Here is a 16,121-nt window from a genome sequence, read left to right on the forward strand (position 1 = left end):
GGCCAGCAGGGCCAGAAATTGGAAACATGGCCTATCAGAGCAGCAGGCAAGGGAGAGAGCAACCTCAGGGATTGAGCAGAGCAGCACAACAGGACAGAGCCGAGCTGCACCTGTGTGTGCTGGTGAGTGTTTGCTGTCTCCAGTATGTCCACTGGCTGTGAAAGCTGGTGTGGGTTTATGTAGGGGGGCTCTCTCCACCACTGCCCCAGGAATCATCAAGGAAGTCCAGAAACTCGCAGAAGTGAACATTGGTCTATAGAATAAATGGTTCTTTATTGTATTTGTCATACTCACCTCCTAAATATCCATGTGTGATGGCCTCTGCTTGACTACAGATACAGTGGCCTCTGCTATTCTTCACAAATACCAAAAATGGCCATGCCTTAGGCGCTTTACACTCCTTTTTTTTCTTAGAATATTCTGCCCATGGATGCCTTGCTTCCTCACTGCCTTCACATCTCCACTCATACATCACTGTGTTAGAGTGGCCTTCCCTGACCACCCATTATACAATAGCAGACATTAGCCCCTGACACCGGCACCCCTCCTGTTGTTGTTAGGTGCTATTGAGTCAGTTTTGACACATAGCAACCTTATATACAACAGAACAAAGCACTGCCTGGTCCTGCACCATCCTCAAATCATTGCTATGTTTGAACCCACTGTTGGAGCCACTGTTGAAATTCATCTTATTAAAAGTCTCTGGTGGCATAATGCCTAAGGCATTTGACTACTAACCAGGAGGCTGGCGGTTCAAACCCACCAGCCACTCCTCGGAAGGAAGCTTGGGCAATCTACTTCTGTAGTGATACCGCCTTAGAAACCAAGGAGAGGTCGCTATGAGTCAGATCCAACTCGATGGCAGTGGGTTTGGTATGGTTTGGTTCTCTTTTACCAAGCATGATATACTTCTTCAGGGACTAGTCCATCCTGATGTCCAAAGTATGTGAGATGAAGTCTTGCCATCCTCAATTCTAAGATATACTTCTTCTAAGATATTCATTTGTTCTTCTGGCAGTCCATGGTATATTCAGTATTCTTTGACAGTACCATAATTCAAATGCACAATTCTTCATTGGTCTTTCTTATTCATAGGAGGCAATTGAAAATACCATGGCTTGGGTTAGGCACACTTTAGTCATCAAAGTGAAATCTTTGTGTTTTTTTTTTTTTTAACACTTTACAGAGGTCCTTTGTAGCTGATTGGAATATGTTGTTTTATTTCTTGACTGATGCTTCTGTGGGCATTGTTTATGGATCCAACTAAAATGAAATAGTTGAAAATTTCAGTATTTTCTGTGTTTATCATGATGTTGCTTATTGGTCCAGTCTTGAAGATTTTTATTTTCTTTAAGTTAAAGTGTAACCCATACTGAATGCTATAGTCTTTGATCTTCATCAGTAAATGTTTCAAGTCTTCCTTGCTTTCAGCAAGCAAGGCTCTGTCTTCTGTATATGGCAAGTAGTTATGGGTCTTCCTCCAGTCCTCATGCTGTGTTCTTCATATTGTCCACCTTCTCTGATAGTTTACTAAGCATACAGATTGGATGTTGTTGTTTTTAGGTACCATCAAATCATCTCTGACTCATAGTGACTCTGTGAACAACAGAACGAAACACTGCCCATCCTGCACCATCCTCATTATCCTTGCTGTGCTTGAGCCCATCATTGTAGGCACTGTATTAGTGCATCTCGTTGAGGGTCTTTCCCTTTTTTGCTGACCTGCTACTTTACCAAGCATGATATCCTCATCCAGGGAATGGTCACTCTGATAGCATAACCAAAGTAGGTGAGATGAATTCTTGCCATTCTGGCTTCTAAGGAGGATTCTGATTGCATTTTTTCCAGGACAGATTTGTTTGTTTTTCTGGCAGTGCATGGTATTTTCAGTTTTCATTGCTGACGCCACAACTGAAAGGCATAACTCTTCTTCCATCTTCCTTATTCATTGTCCAGTTTTCACGTGCATAGGAGGAGATTGAAAACACCATGGCTTGTGTTAGGTATAATTTAGTCTTCACAGTGTCATCTTTGAAGTGAAATCTACTGATTGAATAAGTATTGTGAAAGGATACAATCCTGACACATACCTTTCTTGACTTTAAACCGTGCAATATCCCCTTGTTCTGTTCTAATAATTGCCTCTTGGTCTATGTAAAAAGTTCTCCATGAGCATAATTAAATGTTCTAGAAGTCCTCATTCTTCTCAATGTTATCCATAACTTGTTATGATCCACAGTCAAATCCCTTTGCATAGTCAGTAAAACACAAGTAAACATCTTTCTTTTATTCTTTACTTTCACCCAGGATCCATGTGATAGCAGCATTGATATCCCTCATTCCACATCCTCTTCTGAATCCCACTTGAATATCAGACAGTACCCTGTCAATGTACTGCTACAAATGTTTTTTAATTATCTTCAGCAAAATTTTACTTGTGTGTGATACTGATACTGTTCATTAATTTCCACATTCTGTTGGATCACTTTTCTTTGGATTAGACACAAATATATTTTCCAGTCAGTTGGCCAGGTAGCTGTCTTCTAGATTTCATAGCACAGATGAGTAAGCGCCCCAGCACTTCATCCTTTTTTAAAAACATTTCAGTTGGTATTCCATGAATTCCTGGAGCCTTGTTTTTTGCCAGTGCCTTCAGTGCAGCTTGGATGTATTCCTTCAATACTATCAGTTCTTGATCATATGCTACCTTCTAAAATAATTAACATTGATCAATTCTTTTTGGTATAGTGACTTTGTGTATTCCTTCCATATTCTTTTGATACTTCCTGTGTTGTACAGAATTTGGCCCATAGAATCCTTCAATATTGAAACTTAAGGCTTGAATTTTTTCTTTAGTTCTTTTAGCTTGAGAAATGGCAAGTGTGCTCTTCCCAATTGGTTTTCTAACTCCAGGTCATTGCACAGTTCATATAATATTTTATTTTGTCCTGTCTAGCTACCCTTTAAAATCTTCTGTTAAGCTCTTTTACATCATCATTTCTTCCATTGGCTTTAACTACTCCAAGTTCAAGAGCAAGTTTCAGAGTCTCTTCTAATATCCACTTTGGACTTCTGTTTATTTCCTGTCTTTCTAATGATGCTTTGCTTTCTTCATGTATGATGTCCTTGATGTCCTCTCATAACTCATCTGGTCATTAGTATTCAATACATCAAATCTGTTCTATAAATTCAGATAGGATATACTCAAGGATGTACTTTGGCTCTCTTATGCTTGATTTAATTTTCTTCAGCCTCAAGTTGAACTTATATGTGGTCTCTTCCATGGTCAGTGCCTGGCCTTGTTCTGACTAATGACACTGAACTTCTCCATCATCTCTTTCCATAGATATCATTGATTTTATTCCTGTGTATTCCATCCTGCAGGGTCCATGTATATAGTTAACATTTATGTTGTTGAAAAAAGGTATTTGCAATGAATAAGTTACTGGTCTTCCAAAATTCTATCATAAGATCACCAGTGTCATTTCTATCACAAAGGCCATATTTTCCAGCTATTGTCCTGTATTTCTACCTTTCATACTCTAATCATCAGTAATTATCAGTTTATCTTGATTGAATTTTTATCAATTTCAGACTGCAGAAGTTGGTTAAAATCTTCAATTTCTTCATCTTTGGCATTATTAATTGGTATGTAAATTTGGATAATAGGTCTTCTTTGCAGCCTTATGGATATTACCCTATCACTGACAATGTTGTCCTTCAAAATATATCTTGAAATATTCTTTTTGACAATAAATGTGATGCCATTCCTCTCCAATTTTTCAATCCCAAGATCGTATACCATATGATTGCCCAATTCAAAATGGCCAATTCCTATCAGTTTCAGCTCCTTAATACCTAGAATATCATTCCATTTCATTTTTGACCACTTCCGATTTTCTTAAATTCATACTTTGTTCATTCCACATTCCAATTATTAATGGATGTTTACAGCTGTTCCTTCTCATGTTGAGTTATGCCACATCAGCAAATAAAGGTCTCAAAAGCTTACTCCATCCATGTCATTAAGGTCAATTCTACTTTAAGGAGACAGCTCTTCTCAGTTGTTTTTAGAGTGCCTTCCAACCTGAGGAGCTCATGTTCTGACGCCACATCAGACAACATTTCACTGCTATTCACAATGTTTTCACTGGCCAGTTTCTTTCAGAAGTAAATCACTAGGTCTTTCTTCCTAGTCTGTCTTAGTCTGAAAGCTCTGCTGAAACTTGCCCACCATGGCTGACCCAGCTGATTTGAATACATAGCTACCAGCATCACAGCAACATGTAAGCCACTACAATATAACAAGCTGACAAATAAGTAGTGGGCATCCCTCTTACCCTGCCTTATTTTTTTCTATAATCTTTATCACTGTCCGACATATTTTTCTTTGTTAATTGACCATCTCTTTTCTGTAAGATTCATCAGGGCCTTTCTCTCTGTTGTAGTTTATCTGAAAAATTGTCCAGCACATACTAGGTACTCAAAAACATTTCCTTAATTAATTGATTTCGTTTGAATCTCTAGCACTTGTCATGTAATAAACAACCCATAAATATTTTCTTGAGTAAACTATTAAAAATTTGACTTGATTCTCTTTTTTAAAATAATAAAAATTTACAGTCACTATCAGATCAACTCCAACCCACAGCAACCCTATGTCAGAGTAGAACTGTGCTCTGTAGGGTTTTCAATGGCTGAATTTTTGGAAGTAGATCACCAGGCCTTTCTTCCAGGTCACCTCTGGGTAGACTTGAACATCTAATCTTTCAATTAGCAGCTGAGCATGTTAACCGTTTATGCCACCCAGGGACTCCAAATAGAATTCTAGAGGTTATTCATTCCAGCATTCCACACAGGTAGGAATCTCCCTATAGCCAACATTCCTGACTCCCAGCCTTCATTTGAACATTATGGTGGGCAGCTCACTTGTGAATACAAGGTGGTCTATCACTGTGTTGCATCAAAATTGACTGTCCTCCAAACTCTGTTGGACATACTCAATATCAATTTTCAGAGTGCAGAGACCTTGCATACCTTGTACAGAGCCCAGGACAGAGTAGGTGCACCAAAAACATTTTGTTGAAGAAATTAGTAAATCCATACATTTTGGTGGGAAAAAAGCAGAGACAAAATGTTTCTAATGTAAATATCTAAAATGTACACATTTTTAAATTAATTTTTTAGTACATGGAAATTCAGCAGTTTCCTTGTGTCACGTCTCGGCCTGTAAGTTCCTTCCACCCTCATTCATTTCCATCTTCCTACAATCATCCTCCAAAACACAACAGTTTTTCCTTGTTTCACTGATGTTAAAATCCTTCAGTGGCTTTCCATTGTCTACTACAAGATTAACCCAAATTTAGCCCAACCTTTCAGAGTCTAGCATCTGCCCATCTGAGTATGTCATCACCTGCAGCTCCTCCTTTTCTCTCCTGTGGGCTGTCTACCCTGAACCGCTCCTTTGACCCACACCCCTCCATCCTGCAGACTCATTTTCCTTATCCATTCACACCCCCAAGTCAGAATTACTACTGCTGATACACAGTGAGAACATTGTGCTTTGTTGTTAGTTGCTGTCAAGTTCATTTTCGACTCATAGGGACCCTATGTGACAGAGTACAACTGCCACTAGGGTTTCCTAGGCTGTAATCTTTACAGGAGAAGATCACCAAGACTTTGCTCCTGCAGAGTGGGTGGATGGGTACTGTTTTGGTTGTCTAGTGCTGCTCTAACAGAAGATACCACAAATGAGCAGTGTTAACAAACAGGAGTTTATTCATTCACAGTTTTGGAGGCTGGAAGTCCGAATTGATAGTGCCAGCTCAAGGGGCTGGGTGAAGGGCCCTTGACCTTGGGCTTTAGCTCTGTCTCTTGCTCCCAGCCCAGTGAAGCTAGAGGCTTCTCTTAACTCAAAACAACTGCTGAGGCTGACAAACCCAAGGTCAACAAAATGGCACAGTCCTAAGATTATCAGGCAGCACAGCAGGCCGCTAATTCAAGTCCATTAACAATTCCAAGATCAGCAGACAATGTGGCAGGCCACTGAGTTGAAGACTTGGCTACACACAGAGTCTAAGCATGCCAAAAGGCTCAGATACCTTTCTCAAAGCTGACTTCTTATTTTATGGAAGCAGACCACAGTAGATCCTTACCATGGAGTTGATTACTAGTCTCATCATGGGGAATAACTACATCCAGCTGCCCAGCCAGTCAACCAGGCCCAAACAAGTTGACACACAACTTAACTACCACAGGTTCGAACTGCCAAACATTCAGTTAGCAGCTAAACACTTAACCATTGTGCCACCAGGGCTACTTGATGAGAACATTAGTGGCTCTTTTCTCTAATAGCCTTTCAAAATGCTCTTAAAACTTTGTATCACTCTTTGTAACACAATTTACCTCACATTGCAGTTCTTTCTAGGCCTTGTCTCCTAGTCCTCTCTCTAGTGATTTTGATATTGGGCAGTTTTCGTGTTTTTCATATGGTGCCTAATAAAATAAAAAAATGATAGCTTTCATTTGTGTGTTTTTCTACTCTAGGCACTGCCCTAGAGGCTTTTCATACCTTCTCTCAGATCTTCAAAACAATCTCACAACATTGGCATCGTTGATGCCATTTTGTAGATTAGGAAATGGAGGCTCAGGAAAGTAGAGCAAGCAACTCAGCCAGATCACCAAGCTAGTAAATGTCCACATCATGCTTCAAACCCAGGTCTCCCTGTAAGGAAAATTCATGTCCATAATTGCTTTATGGTTAAATGACTTGATGTATGTGTTCCTCCTGAGGAAAATACCATACTTAAAATAAGAAACTATGTTTATTTTATTTTATTTATTTTTTGATGTCTCTAGATATCACAATATTACAATTCTTTATTGAGGTAACATTTATTTTCTGTATGCATATTCTAACACATGTATGTACTTAGAGATTGGTGACTTATTGACCCTGTAACTTGCAGAAAGCTGAGCACCACATTTGGTTATTCAACCCTAGCCCACTTAGGATTCAGCTCAAGGGACAAATAATTTTTGTGATGCAAATGCATATTTTTTTTAACCCAATAGACAAAGAGCATTTTTAAAATCGCTTTTTAAAGCCCCAGATTTACTTGACGTTTCCATCTGACATTAGTAGCTAAAGGAACTTTAGGGCTTAAAGCTCTTTGGCTACTAAACAAAAAGTTGGTGGTTTGAACCTACCAGCAGATCCATGGGAGAAAGATGAGGCAGTCTGCTTCCATAAAGACTTAAATAGCCTTAGAAACCCTATAAAGAAAACAAAAATCTAACTCAATGCTGTCGAGTTGGATGCAACTCATAGCGACCCCTCCTTGGGTTTCCGAGGTAGCATCACTATGGAAGTAGATTGCCCAACCTTCCTTCCAAGCAGTGACTGGTGGGCTTGAACCACCAGCCTTCTAGTTAGCAGTCAAATGCCCCACGCCACCAGAGCATCCTAGAAACCTTATAGGGCTGTTCTGTTCTATCCTATAGGGTTGCTCTGAGTCCAAATTGACTCGATGGCAGTGGGGTTTTGGGTTTTAGTAGCTCATCATGAATTGATTATTAGTGTTTCGTTTTATACCAGATGTGAAGAAGGTACTAGCTCCATGCATCATTTCATGGAAACATAATTAATAGAAAAAGCCTTGAATATTTCCTTGGAGTTATCAAAGTGGGTTGGATAGCTATTAAAAGTAGCTGGAAGTCTTAAGCAGTGTTTTATTTTCAGCGTTAGGCCATTTCTCATACATTAATGAAACCATTTATGATTTCCAGATGTTTTAGTTTTTCATTCAATAATAATTTATTTGCTAGAATAAATTTCCACTTACTCTAAAGGAAAATCGTTTGTATAGATCTTTAATACTTGAAAAATATAAACACTGTGGTAAACACTCTTGTTTGTAATTTTATGAAAGGAAAAATGACAATGGCTCGGTATACAAGATACCAAAAGAGCAAGGTTAAAAAAAAAAAAATAATAATAATAATAATTTCAGTGTACTAGAATTAATTTCATTGCTTTAAAAAAAAAAAAAAGCTTATATAAAAATAACAGCCTTCGGGAGAAGCTTCTCCCATCCCCCAGATATTCCAGCTTATTGTCGGTGCAGCCAGTGAGCAAAGCCAAGTATAGTTGAGTATTTAATATTCAGAGTAGATGAATAGTAGGAAAATAAGTGACAGTTGCATATTTGTAAGATATAAATTATGCATCACTGACTTGCCAGCTCTAGGCTTTTTACCTAAAAAAAAGAAGAAGTCATGCTCCCTGTGTAATTTTGGCTCATTTCCAGAGTCCATACTTCCTACTGCTGGCTATGATGAGATGCCAAACCCTTCTGCTGTTTGAATTTGCGCAACAATGCTTTAATACCCAGAGCTCCTCCATAAATAGTCTGTTCTTCCCACACTCAGTGAGAAAACAACCACAGAAAACCTGGGAATGTGCAGCTAGCCCCGCTGAATTGATCTAAGCCTGCAGGGCTGGCAGGAGAGCAGTGCACACACACACAGCCTGTGCTCCTGGCCTTGCAGGACTGTTTACCTAAGGGGCAAAGAAGTCTGCGTGCAAAAGACACCATGTTGCTACTGCATGCAGCCTTAGCAACAGCAGTATCCGTTTTTGTTGTTGTTTACAACCTGGAGAGCCATACTCCTCTAAGGCAATACAAACTCCTTTCCCTCATTACTTGCCCCAATCAGTAATAATCAAGACTGTCAGCTGGCCGGAGTTATGAGGAAGAGCAATCGAGGAAGTCATTTTGTCATTCTCAGAGAAGAAAAGTTAAAAGAGAGCAGATGGATGGTTGCTCTTTGCAAGCAAGTGGCCAGCTAGTATCCAGGGGATGTTGAGCCATGGTTTTGATTTCTGTGCTGGATGCATCGGCAGCTGTGTCTTGGGAGGTTTCATTCAGGAGTGGAATTGGTGCAGACATTTTTGGGTTTTGGTGAGCGATAGAGATTTGGGGACACTGTGCTGTTGTTGCAGAGCTCCACAATGAAGATTCAGGAGCATCCCAGCATACCTGACACCAAATTGCAGAGGAATCAAGATGCCGATGACCAGCAGGAGAGCTTTGTCTCCGAAGTGCCCCAGTTGGACCTGACTGCATTGTGTGATGAGAAGAGCTGGGAAGGTAGGGTCATCTGCTGCTTGGATGATTTAATATTGCAAAAGTGTAGATAAATAATCGTAAATGAGAGACATGCAAGAGTGTGCACTCCTGGGTGAGAATGAGCACTACGCACACCGAAGTAACTGCATTTCTAAATGACCAAAAATCTTTTACCTGACACAGGAATGTGTCCTGTAAAACATTGCCAAGACTAATTGTAAGAAAATATGCTTGCCTGTTATCAAAGTGTCACCTTACAGGTTGGTTGGTTTTTTTCTTTTTAACTCACTGGCAGTGCTGGATGTATAGATGGATGGATGGATGGATGGATGGATGGACGGACGGACGGATGGATTTGTGTTTGTTTTCCCCCTAGTAGTAGGAGCACTGGTGATGCGGTGGTTAAGCACTCAGCTGCTAACCGAAAGGTGGGTGGTTCAAACCCACCAGCTGCTCCACAGGACAGAGATGTGGCAGTCTGTGTCAATAAAGATTTATAGGTTTGGAAAAACCTCCTCTGTCCTACAGGGTTCCTGTGAGTCAGAACTGATGTGACAGTAGTGGGTTTGGGGGTTTTTTGTTTTGTTTTTAGTACCAAGCAGAGTAACAAGGAACTGGTATGCATGTAGGATTTCCTCTTTCAGTATAACTGAAACCTTTCCATTACTACATGCAAATGTCTATCTCCTTCGTTGAATCTCCTTCCCATTCTTCAAGAAAGATTTTTGTCTTGTTTTGCTTGTTGGTTTGTTTATATGGGTAGATTATTTTTTAATCCAGTTTAGTAAGCATTAGGGATTTGCTTATCAGAGAGAACATGGGATACAAGTGCCTCTTATTTGAAAACCTGTAATACAGTTCTTCAGATTTTTTTTTTTCCTAGAAACTCTTTGTGAAAACATTGTGAATTTACTTCTGAGGAAGAAGAAGGTGTTCCTATCTTGTCAAAACCATGTGTCAGGAAGGATATCGCAGCAGTCATCAAGCTGCTTGTGCTTTCATTCTATGTATATCTGCATCCAAACATACATCAATGCTTATCTGAAATAAGTGCCAGTCTGCTCTACAGACTGTCATGCAGTGTATGTGTGTGTGTGTGTGAGAGTGACACACAGTGTGGACGTTTGAAGGCTAACAAAAAGGGAGAAATTGTGCTCCTGGTTTCAGTAAAGCAGCGTGACTTAACACAATGACTTAGCAGAGAATCACAGCTATGAAAAATCAGTCCTTATTAGCCTCTGGATTTTCCCTTGTCTTCTCTGCCTGCTTTTCTTTTTTTCTTTCTCCCTTTTCATTTAATCAGTGAGTGCTGGTGGTGGTAATGATCTTAGATGAGGAACTACAAGGTGAAAAAGCGTAACTCCACTGTTCTCACATCCAGGGCTTTAGTGAAGTAAGAATAATTTTTTATTCTAATTCTCCTTCCTTGAAATTTAAGGAATGTATTCAAGTTCATTTCATATAATTAGGCGATCTAGCTAAAATTTTGTCAGATCTTCCCATTTTACAATCCATTGAGCAAAAGGAAAAAAAGAAGTAGGGATTTTGTTTGTTTTTGAGTCATACATTACTGGGTGGTCTTTTGTGCTCTTGTTTTGGTTCATGTGCTTTGAAATAATTACATGTGTTGTCAGTTATTTAATTAATAAATTAAGAACAACCAAAAAATAGTCCCACAGTTGTCACTGATAACCAATATAAGAAAAAAAATAAGTAACAAAAATGAATGTTGTAATTAGGCTTCAAGGATCTGAAGTTAATTGCACATATAATTAACAGAAAGCTCTAGATAAAAATATTTTTTAGTCAATTCAAATCACCCACATTATCTTGATGATTCATTCAGTAAAGGCTCAGGTAGATTCTTCCTCCCCCTCTTCCTGAAATGAGCTCAGTTTGATTATTTTTATCTTGATTTATGATAAATTATGATCAGGAGCACTGATGGAGCTGTGGTTAAGACACTGGGCTACTAATCAAAAGGTCTGTGGTTCCAATCCACCAGCCCCTCCATGGGAGAAAGACGAGGCAGTCTGCTTCCATAAAGATTTACAGCCTTGGAAATCCTATGGGGGTCACTATAAGTCAGAATCAACTCAATGGCAGTGGGTTTGGTTTTGGGGTATGATAAATTTATGGTATCTCTTAAGAGGTCAATATAAAGCTGAAAATCCTCTCCAGAGTGGGTGAAAGCTAACTTATAGTCTCCTTAAAACTATTTTATGATTTAATACAAAGAATGTCCCCCAAGATAAACAATAATGCCAAGGAACCAATTATTTTATTTTGTATTGGGAAAGCAGATAGAATGAAAAACTTTATTGGGAAAAAAATACATTGCATTTCAATAGCTTTGGAAATGTGAGCTGTATTATCCATGTTATTTATAAAGTAGCTGGCTTTGACTTATTTTTTCTTTTTTTTGCCAGTGACTGCATTTGTCATTAAACTTGTATACCTAAAAAATCCACATAAATGCATTTCAAGGTCTGTTTTGATCATTTGGTTACTGCTACCAGTGGCCATTTTTCATTATATATTTATTTTCACTTTCCAAGTTATATTTTTTTCTGTAAATATAGTAGAAATAAAGAATTTTTTGCATGAAGAGGAGGAGTTAAAATGACAGCAGTAAATCTAATCACTTTAAAAAAAAAATTTTCTATAGCCTCATTAAGAAACAAAACAGTGTCTTTCCAGTAAGGAATAAATTTTGCACTGACTTGAGCTGTGAATATGAAGCCAATGCCACAAAATACACAAATGGGAGTAATTGTTACCAAAAATTACAGATGTATCTCATTTTATTGTGCTTCGCTTTGTTGCACTTTGCAGATACTGCATTTTTTACAAATGGAAGATTGTGGCAACCCTGGTCTGATGGTGTAGTGGATAAGGCATCTGGCTGCTAACCATACTGCCAGCAGTTCAAACCCACCAGCTGCTCCATGGAAGGAAGATGGGGCAATCTACTCCTGTAAAGATTTATAACCCAGTAGGGGTTGCGATAAGTCAGATAGACGCAGTGGCAGTGAGTTGGGCCTTTTCCGTTGTGTCAAGCAGGTCTATTCATGCCATTTTCCCCAACAGTATGTGCTCACTTTGTGTGTCTGTGTCACATATTGGTAATTCTCACAGTATTTCAAACTTTTTCATAATGCTATTGCTCACTTGGGGAGCTCTGGTGGCGTAGTGCTTAAGGCATTTGACTGCTAATCAGAAGGCTGCTGGCTCAAATGGACCAGCTACTCCTCGGAAGGAAGTTTGGGCAATCTACTTATGTAGTGATACCGCCTTGGAAAGCCAAGGAGGGCTCCCTATTAGTCGGATCTGACTTGACGGCAGTAAGTGAGTGATTGCACACTTAATAGACTACAGTATAGTATAAATATTATATGAACTGGGAAACCAAAAAATTCATGACTTGTTTTATTGCGATACTCACTTTACAGTGGTGGTCTGGTACCAAACCCATAATATCTCTGAGGTATCCCTGTACATGAGTATGCCTGTATATAATATCCATTTATCATCATCAGTCTCTAAGTTACTGTGTGGTTTAATATCTTCTTTTTGGTTGGATATTCATACCCTGTCCCTACCCTGTAGTACATACTATGATTGACATTCTGTTGTACATAGGGTCGCTATGAGTTGGAATTGACTTGATGGCACTTAACAACAACAACAACATCCCCATCCCATAGTTCATACTGTCTCACTGACATAAAGTCATAGATCATCGGGTAAGACAGTGCTTAGTCAGCAACCTGCTGGTACTAGCCACTGCAGTGTATGCTACTACTATACATAGACATTAGGTTCTCTGGCTTCTGGGTTAGTATCAGGGAAACAAAAAAGGGAAAGAAACAAATTAATAAAAAATCCCATAGGCTACATAGAGTGGAAGTCCCTCAAAGTGTTACAGGATTAGAGTTTAATCATGCTGTTGGGCAGTTACGAATCATGTTATTTTGTTCATACTTAAACTGTTAATATTATTGTTCATAATATGAGCAAATATTATTGTTCATAATATGAGAAATTATCATTGTTCATATTATTACAAAGTATGTGCCCTAATACATACTTACAGATAAAAAAACATGGTTTTATCTGTAAGTATGTATTAGGGCACATTATTTGATTTATTCGCATGATCCTATTATTACCATCGGTTTCACTCTCCAAAGTTAAATGAATATACAAATCAAGTGCACTATTCTGGGTTATTTAAAGCCTTTCAGAGTTGAATAAATAATTGGAATGTTCCTAAACAGCCAATTCATGTTGATTTGGGAGTAGCATTTGGAGAAGTTATGAGGTTTAAATGTTCTGCTATTCTATTATACTTGGCATGGTGAAGTTTTAAGGCTCATTAAATACTTTATATATTTTATTTATTCCTTACTCCTTATCAAAAATAACTTTGGAATGGAAATATCTCTAAAAGAATCATAGAGAGGCAATAGATTTTACAGATCTTCCAGTTGAATCCTCAGGTAAGGAAATTGAGACCAAAAGAGACAAAAAGGATGATTCAAGAAAGCAAAGTCTCCAACTTCTACCTCCGTACTTCTCAAAGCAATGACAAAAACATATCACACCAGGCAGTGGAACATACTGGTTAAGAGCCAGACTCTCTGGGTTCCAGTTCTGGCTCTGATACTTACCTGCTTTGTGGGCAAATTAGTCAACCTGTCTCCATTTCTGCCTTAATTTCCTCATTTTGAATAGGAATAATAACAGTACATAATAGACATAACAATAAGTTTGCTGTGAGGATTTAATGAGCAAATATATATCAAGTGCTCAGCATACTTTATACCACCTGGTGGCACAGTGGTTACGAGCTCGCAGCTGACCAAAAAGTTGATTTTTAGAACCCAGCAAGTGGGTCCGTGGGAGAAAGACCTAGGAATATGCTCTCAAAGATTACAACCTAGGGAAGCCTATGGGGACACAGGGAAGAGGTAACTACAGGGAAGAAGTACGAAGAGAGCTGTTACATTGTGGGGAATTGCAGTCAATGTCATGAGACAAAATGTGTAAGAACTGCTATGTGGAAAATGAATCTGCTCTGTAAACTTTCACCCAAATCACAATAAGTTTAAAAATAAAGTAAAATAAAAACAGACTTGAAGCAAATAGGAAAAAGAAAAGAAAGAAAGCAAGCCTATGGGGTACTTCTACTCTGTTTCATGGGGTCACTATGAGTCAAAAATCACTCAAGGGCACCTCAGGACAGCAACAATAGTCAATTCACACCAGCCTCCTTTCTTTCTTTGATGATATTTCCAGGCTCTATATTAGGGAAGTGATGCATCTGAAAAGACCTCAGGAGGAACTCTGACATTGACCTGAGATGTGGAAGGGATAGAAGATAGTCAGGTAGGCGAATGAGTTAGGAACTGGTTAAGTAAGTGCACTTAAATTTGTAGATAAATGGATCAAAGTCAACTCTGATTCTAGTAGTTTGCAAGACTACTTCAACAATTTAATAGGACTACCATTGTTCTAGGAGCTGTGGTAGCATAGTGCCTAAGGCGCTTGACTGCTAACCAGAAGGCTAGCGGTTCAAACCCATCAGCCACTCCTTGGAAGGAAGGTTGGGCAATCTACTGCTGTAGTGATACTGCCTCGGAAACCCAAGGAGGGGTCGCTATGAGTCGGGTCCGACTCAACAGCACATAACAACAACATCCATTGTTCTGGGGTTAAATTTGGGAACACTAGGAAAAAAATTTAAAACGTTTCCCCTATTTCTCTGCCCCAGTAAAGGCCCTCCACTATGAGGCTTACATCTTTCTGTATCCAGATGTACAAATATCTCCTAGCACTCCTAAGTGGCCTCCTTGAGAGATGGGTATGATGACATCATTCCAAGTAGTAATAGCTCTAAATCATATATAGTTTGAAATGAAATGTGAGAAACATCAGCTCCCTTAATTTTGTGTAGATTTCTTAGAAATAAATCATCTGAGCAGCCAATTTTCTTTTCTGTAATAAATGTACATATCCAGCTAAGTATTGAATAGCTAAGTCCCAATGACTGCATTAACATTACTCAGTTCTACTCCATCTCCCTACAGTGAATTTCCTTTTTTTCCACATGTGCTATAGTGTGTGAATTGGAAACCCCCATCCATGACCTGTTCATTTTCATTAGGTAACCAACACACAGTTTCTACCTGTTGTTTCTGACCCACTATAATGTCAGATGACCTGTAGACTGATTTTCAATAGGAAGACATTCCATACATATACAAAGGGATACCTCTTTGTGACAAGACATGTGGCTAAAATCAAAATTGCTGTACATATAGAATTGTGGTCTAGATATGAAAGCACATTTATTTTATGGCATACTTTAAGATGAAAATCCATTTTGAACCTTCAAATATTTTTTCTTTTACTTTTGAACAATTTTCTTGCAATATGTTTGTTGGATTTTAAAGAAAACCAAGTTATCTGGAAACAAAGATGATGATAATGATGATTAAAATAGAAAAGATTTCCCAAACCAGCAGTTGAGAGTGGTCAGTGATACACTGAAGACAGTGAATGCAAAAACTAGCTCTGTTTGCAGGTAATGCACTTGGACATGTGTGTCCTATTGGCTTATGTGTTCTATTGTTCTTATTTTGTTCTTTGTTTTTCTGGTTGAGTACCACGTGAGATATTATTAGATCCTTTCAAAGATCTAAAACCTAGCAGAGAGTTGATTTTATTGAATATTCAGTTTTACTGAACTATGTATTACATGCAATTTATAACTCTTGTATAGAGCCTTCAAATATAAGACTGTAGAGAATAAAAGGAAAGAAAAAACAAAGGAGAAATCATATAAGCATGCCATACTCCATAGGAGAGAAACTTCTCACTTCTGTTTTACAGGCAGATCCATTTTATTTTGCTAAAGTTGAAATTATGGTGGTTTTTACCATTCTCATTTTTAAATAAGCATCAAGAGAAAATTTAGGCTGTTAT

General features: G+C 38.5%; 1 protein-coding gene across 1 annotated transcript in view; it reads left to right on the forward strand.

Annotated features, from left to right (window-relative positions):
- The window catches only part of FAM13A (family with sequence similarity 13 member A), a 235,272-nt gene that overhangs the window by 175,208 nt on the left and 43,943 nt on the right, over positions 1–16,121 (forward strand). Inside the window, exon 7 of the mRNA XM_042782411.1 lies at positions 9,005–9,152. Within this exon, the coding sequence (XP_042638345.1) occupies positions 9,005–9,152 (148 nt within the window). The remainder of the gene's footprint in view (positions 1–9,004; positions 9,153–16,121) is intronic.

This window comes from Orycteropus afer, unplaced genomic scaffold (assembly GCF_000298275.1).
Source record: "Orycteropus afer afer isolate SDZICR_OR568_19922 unplaced genomic scaffold, OryAfe1.0 scaffold00309, whole genome shotgun sequence".
Classification (NCBI taxonomy): Eukaryota; Metazoa; Chordata; class Mammalia; order Tubulidentata; family Orycteropodidae; genus Orycteropus; species Orycteropus afer.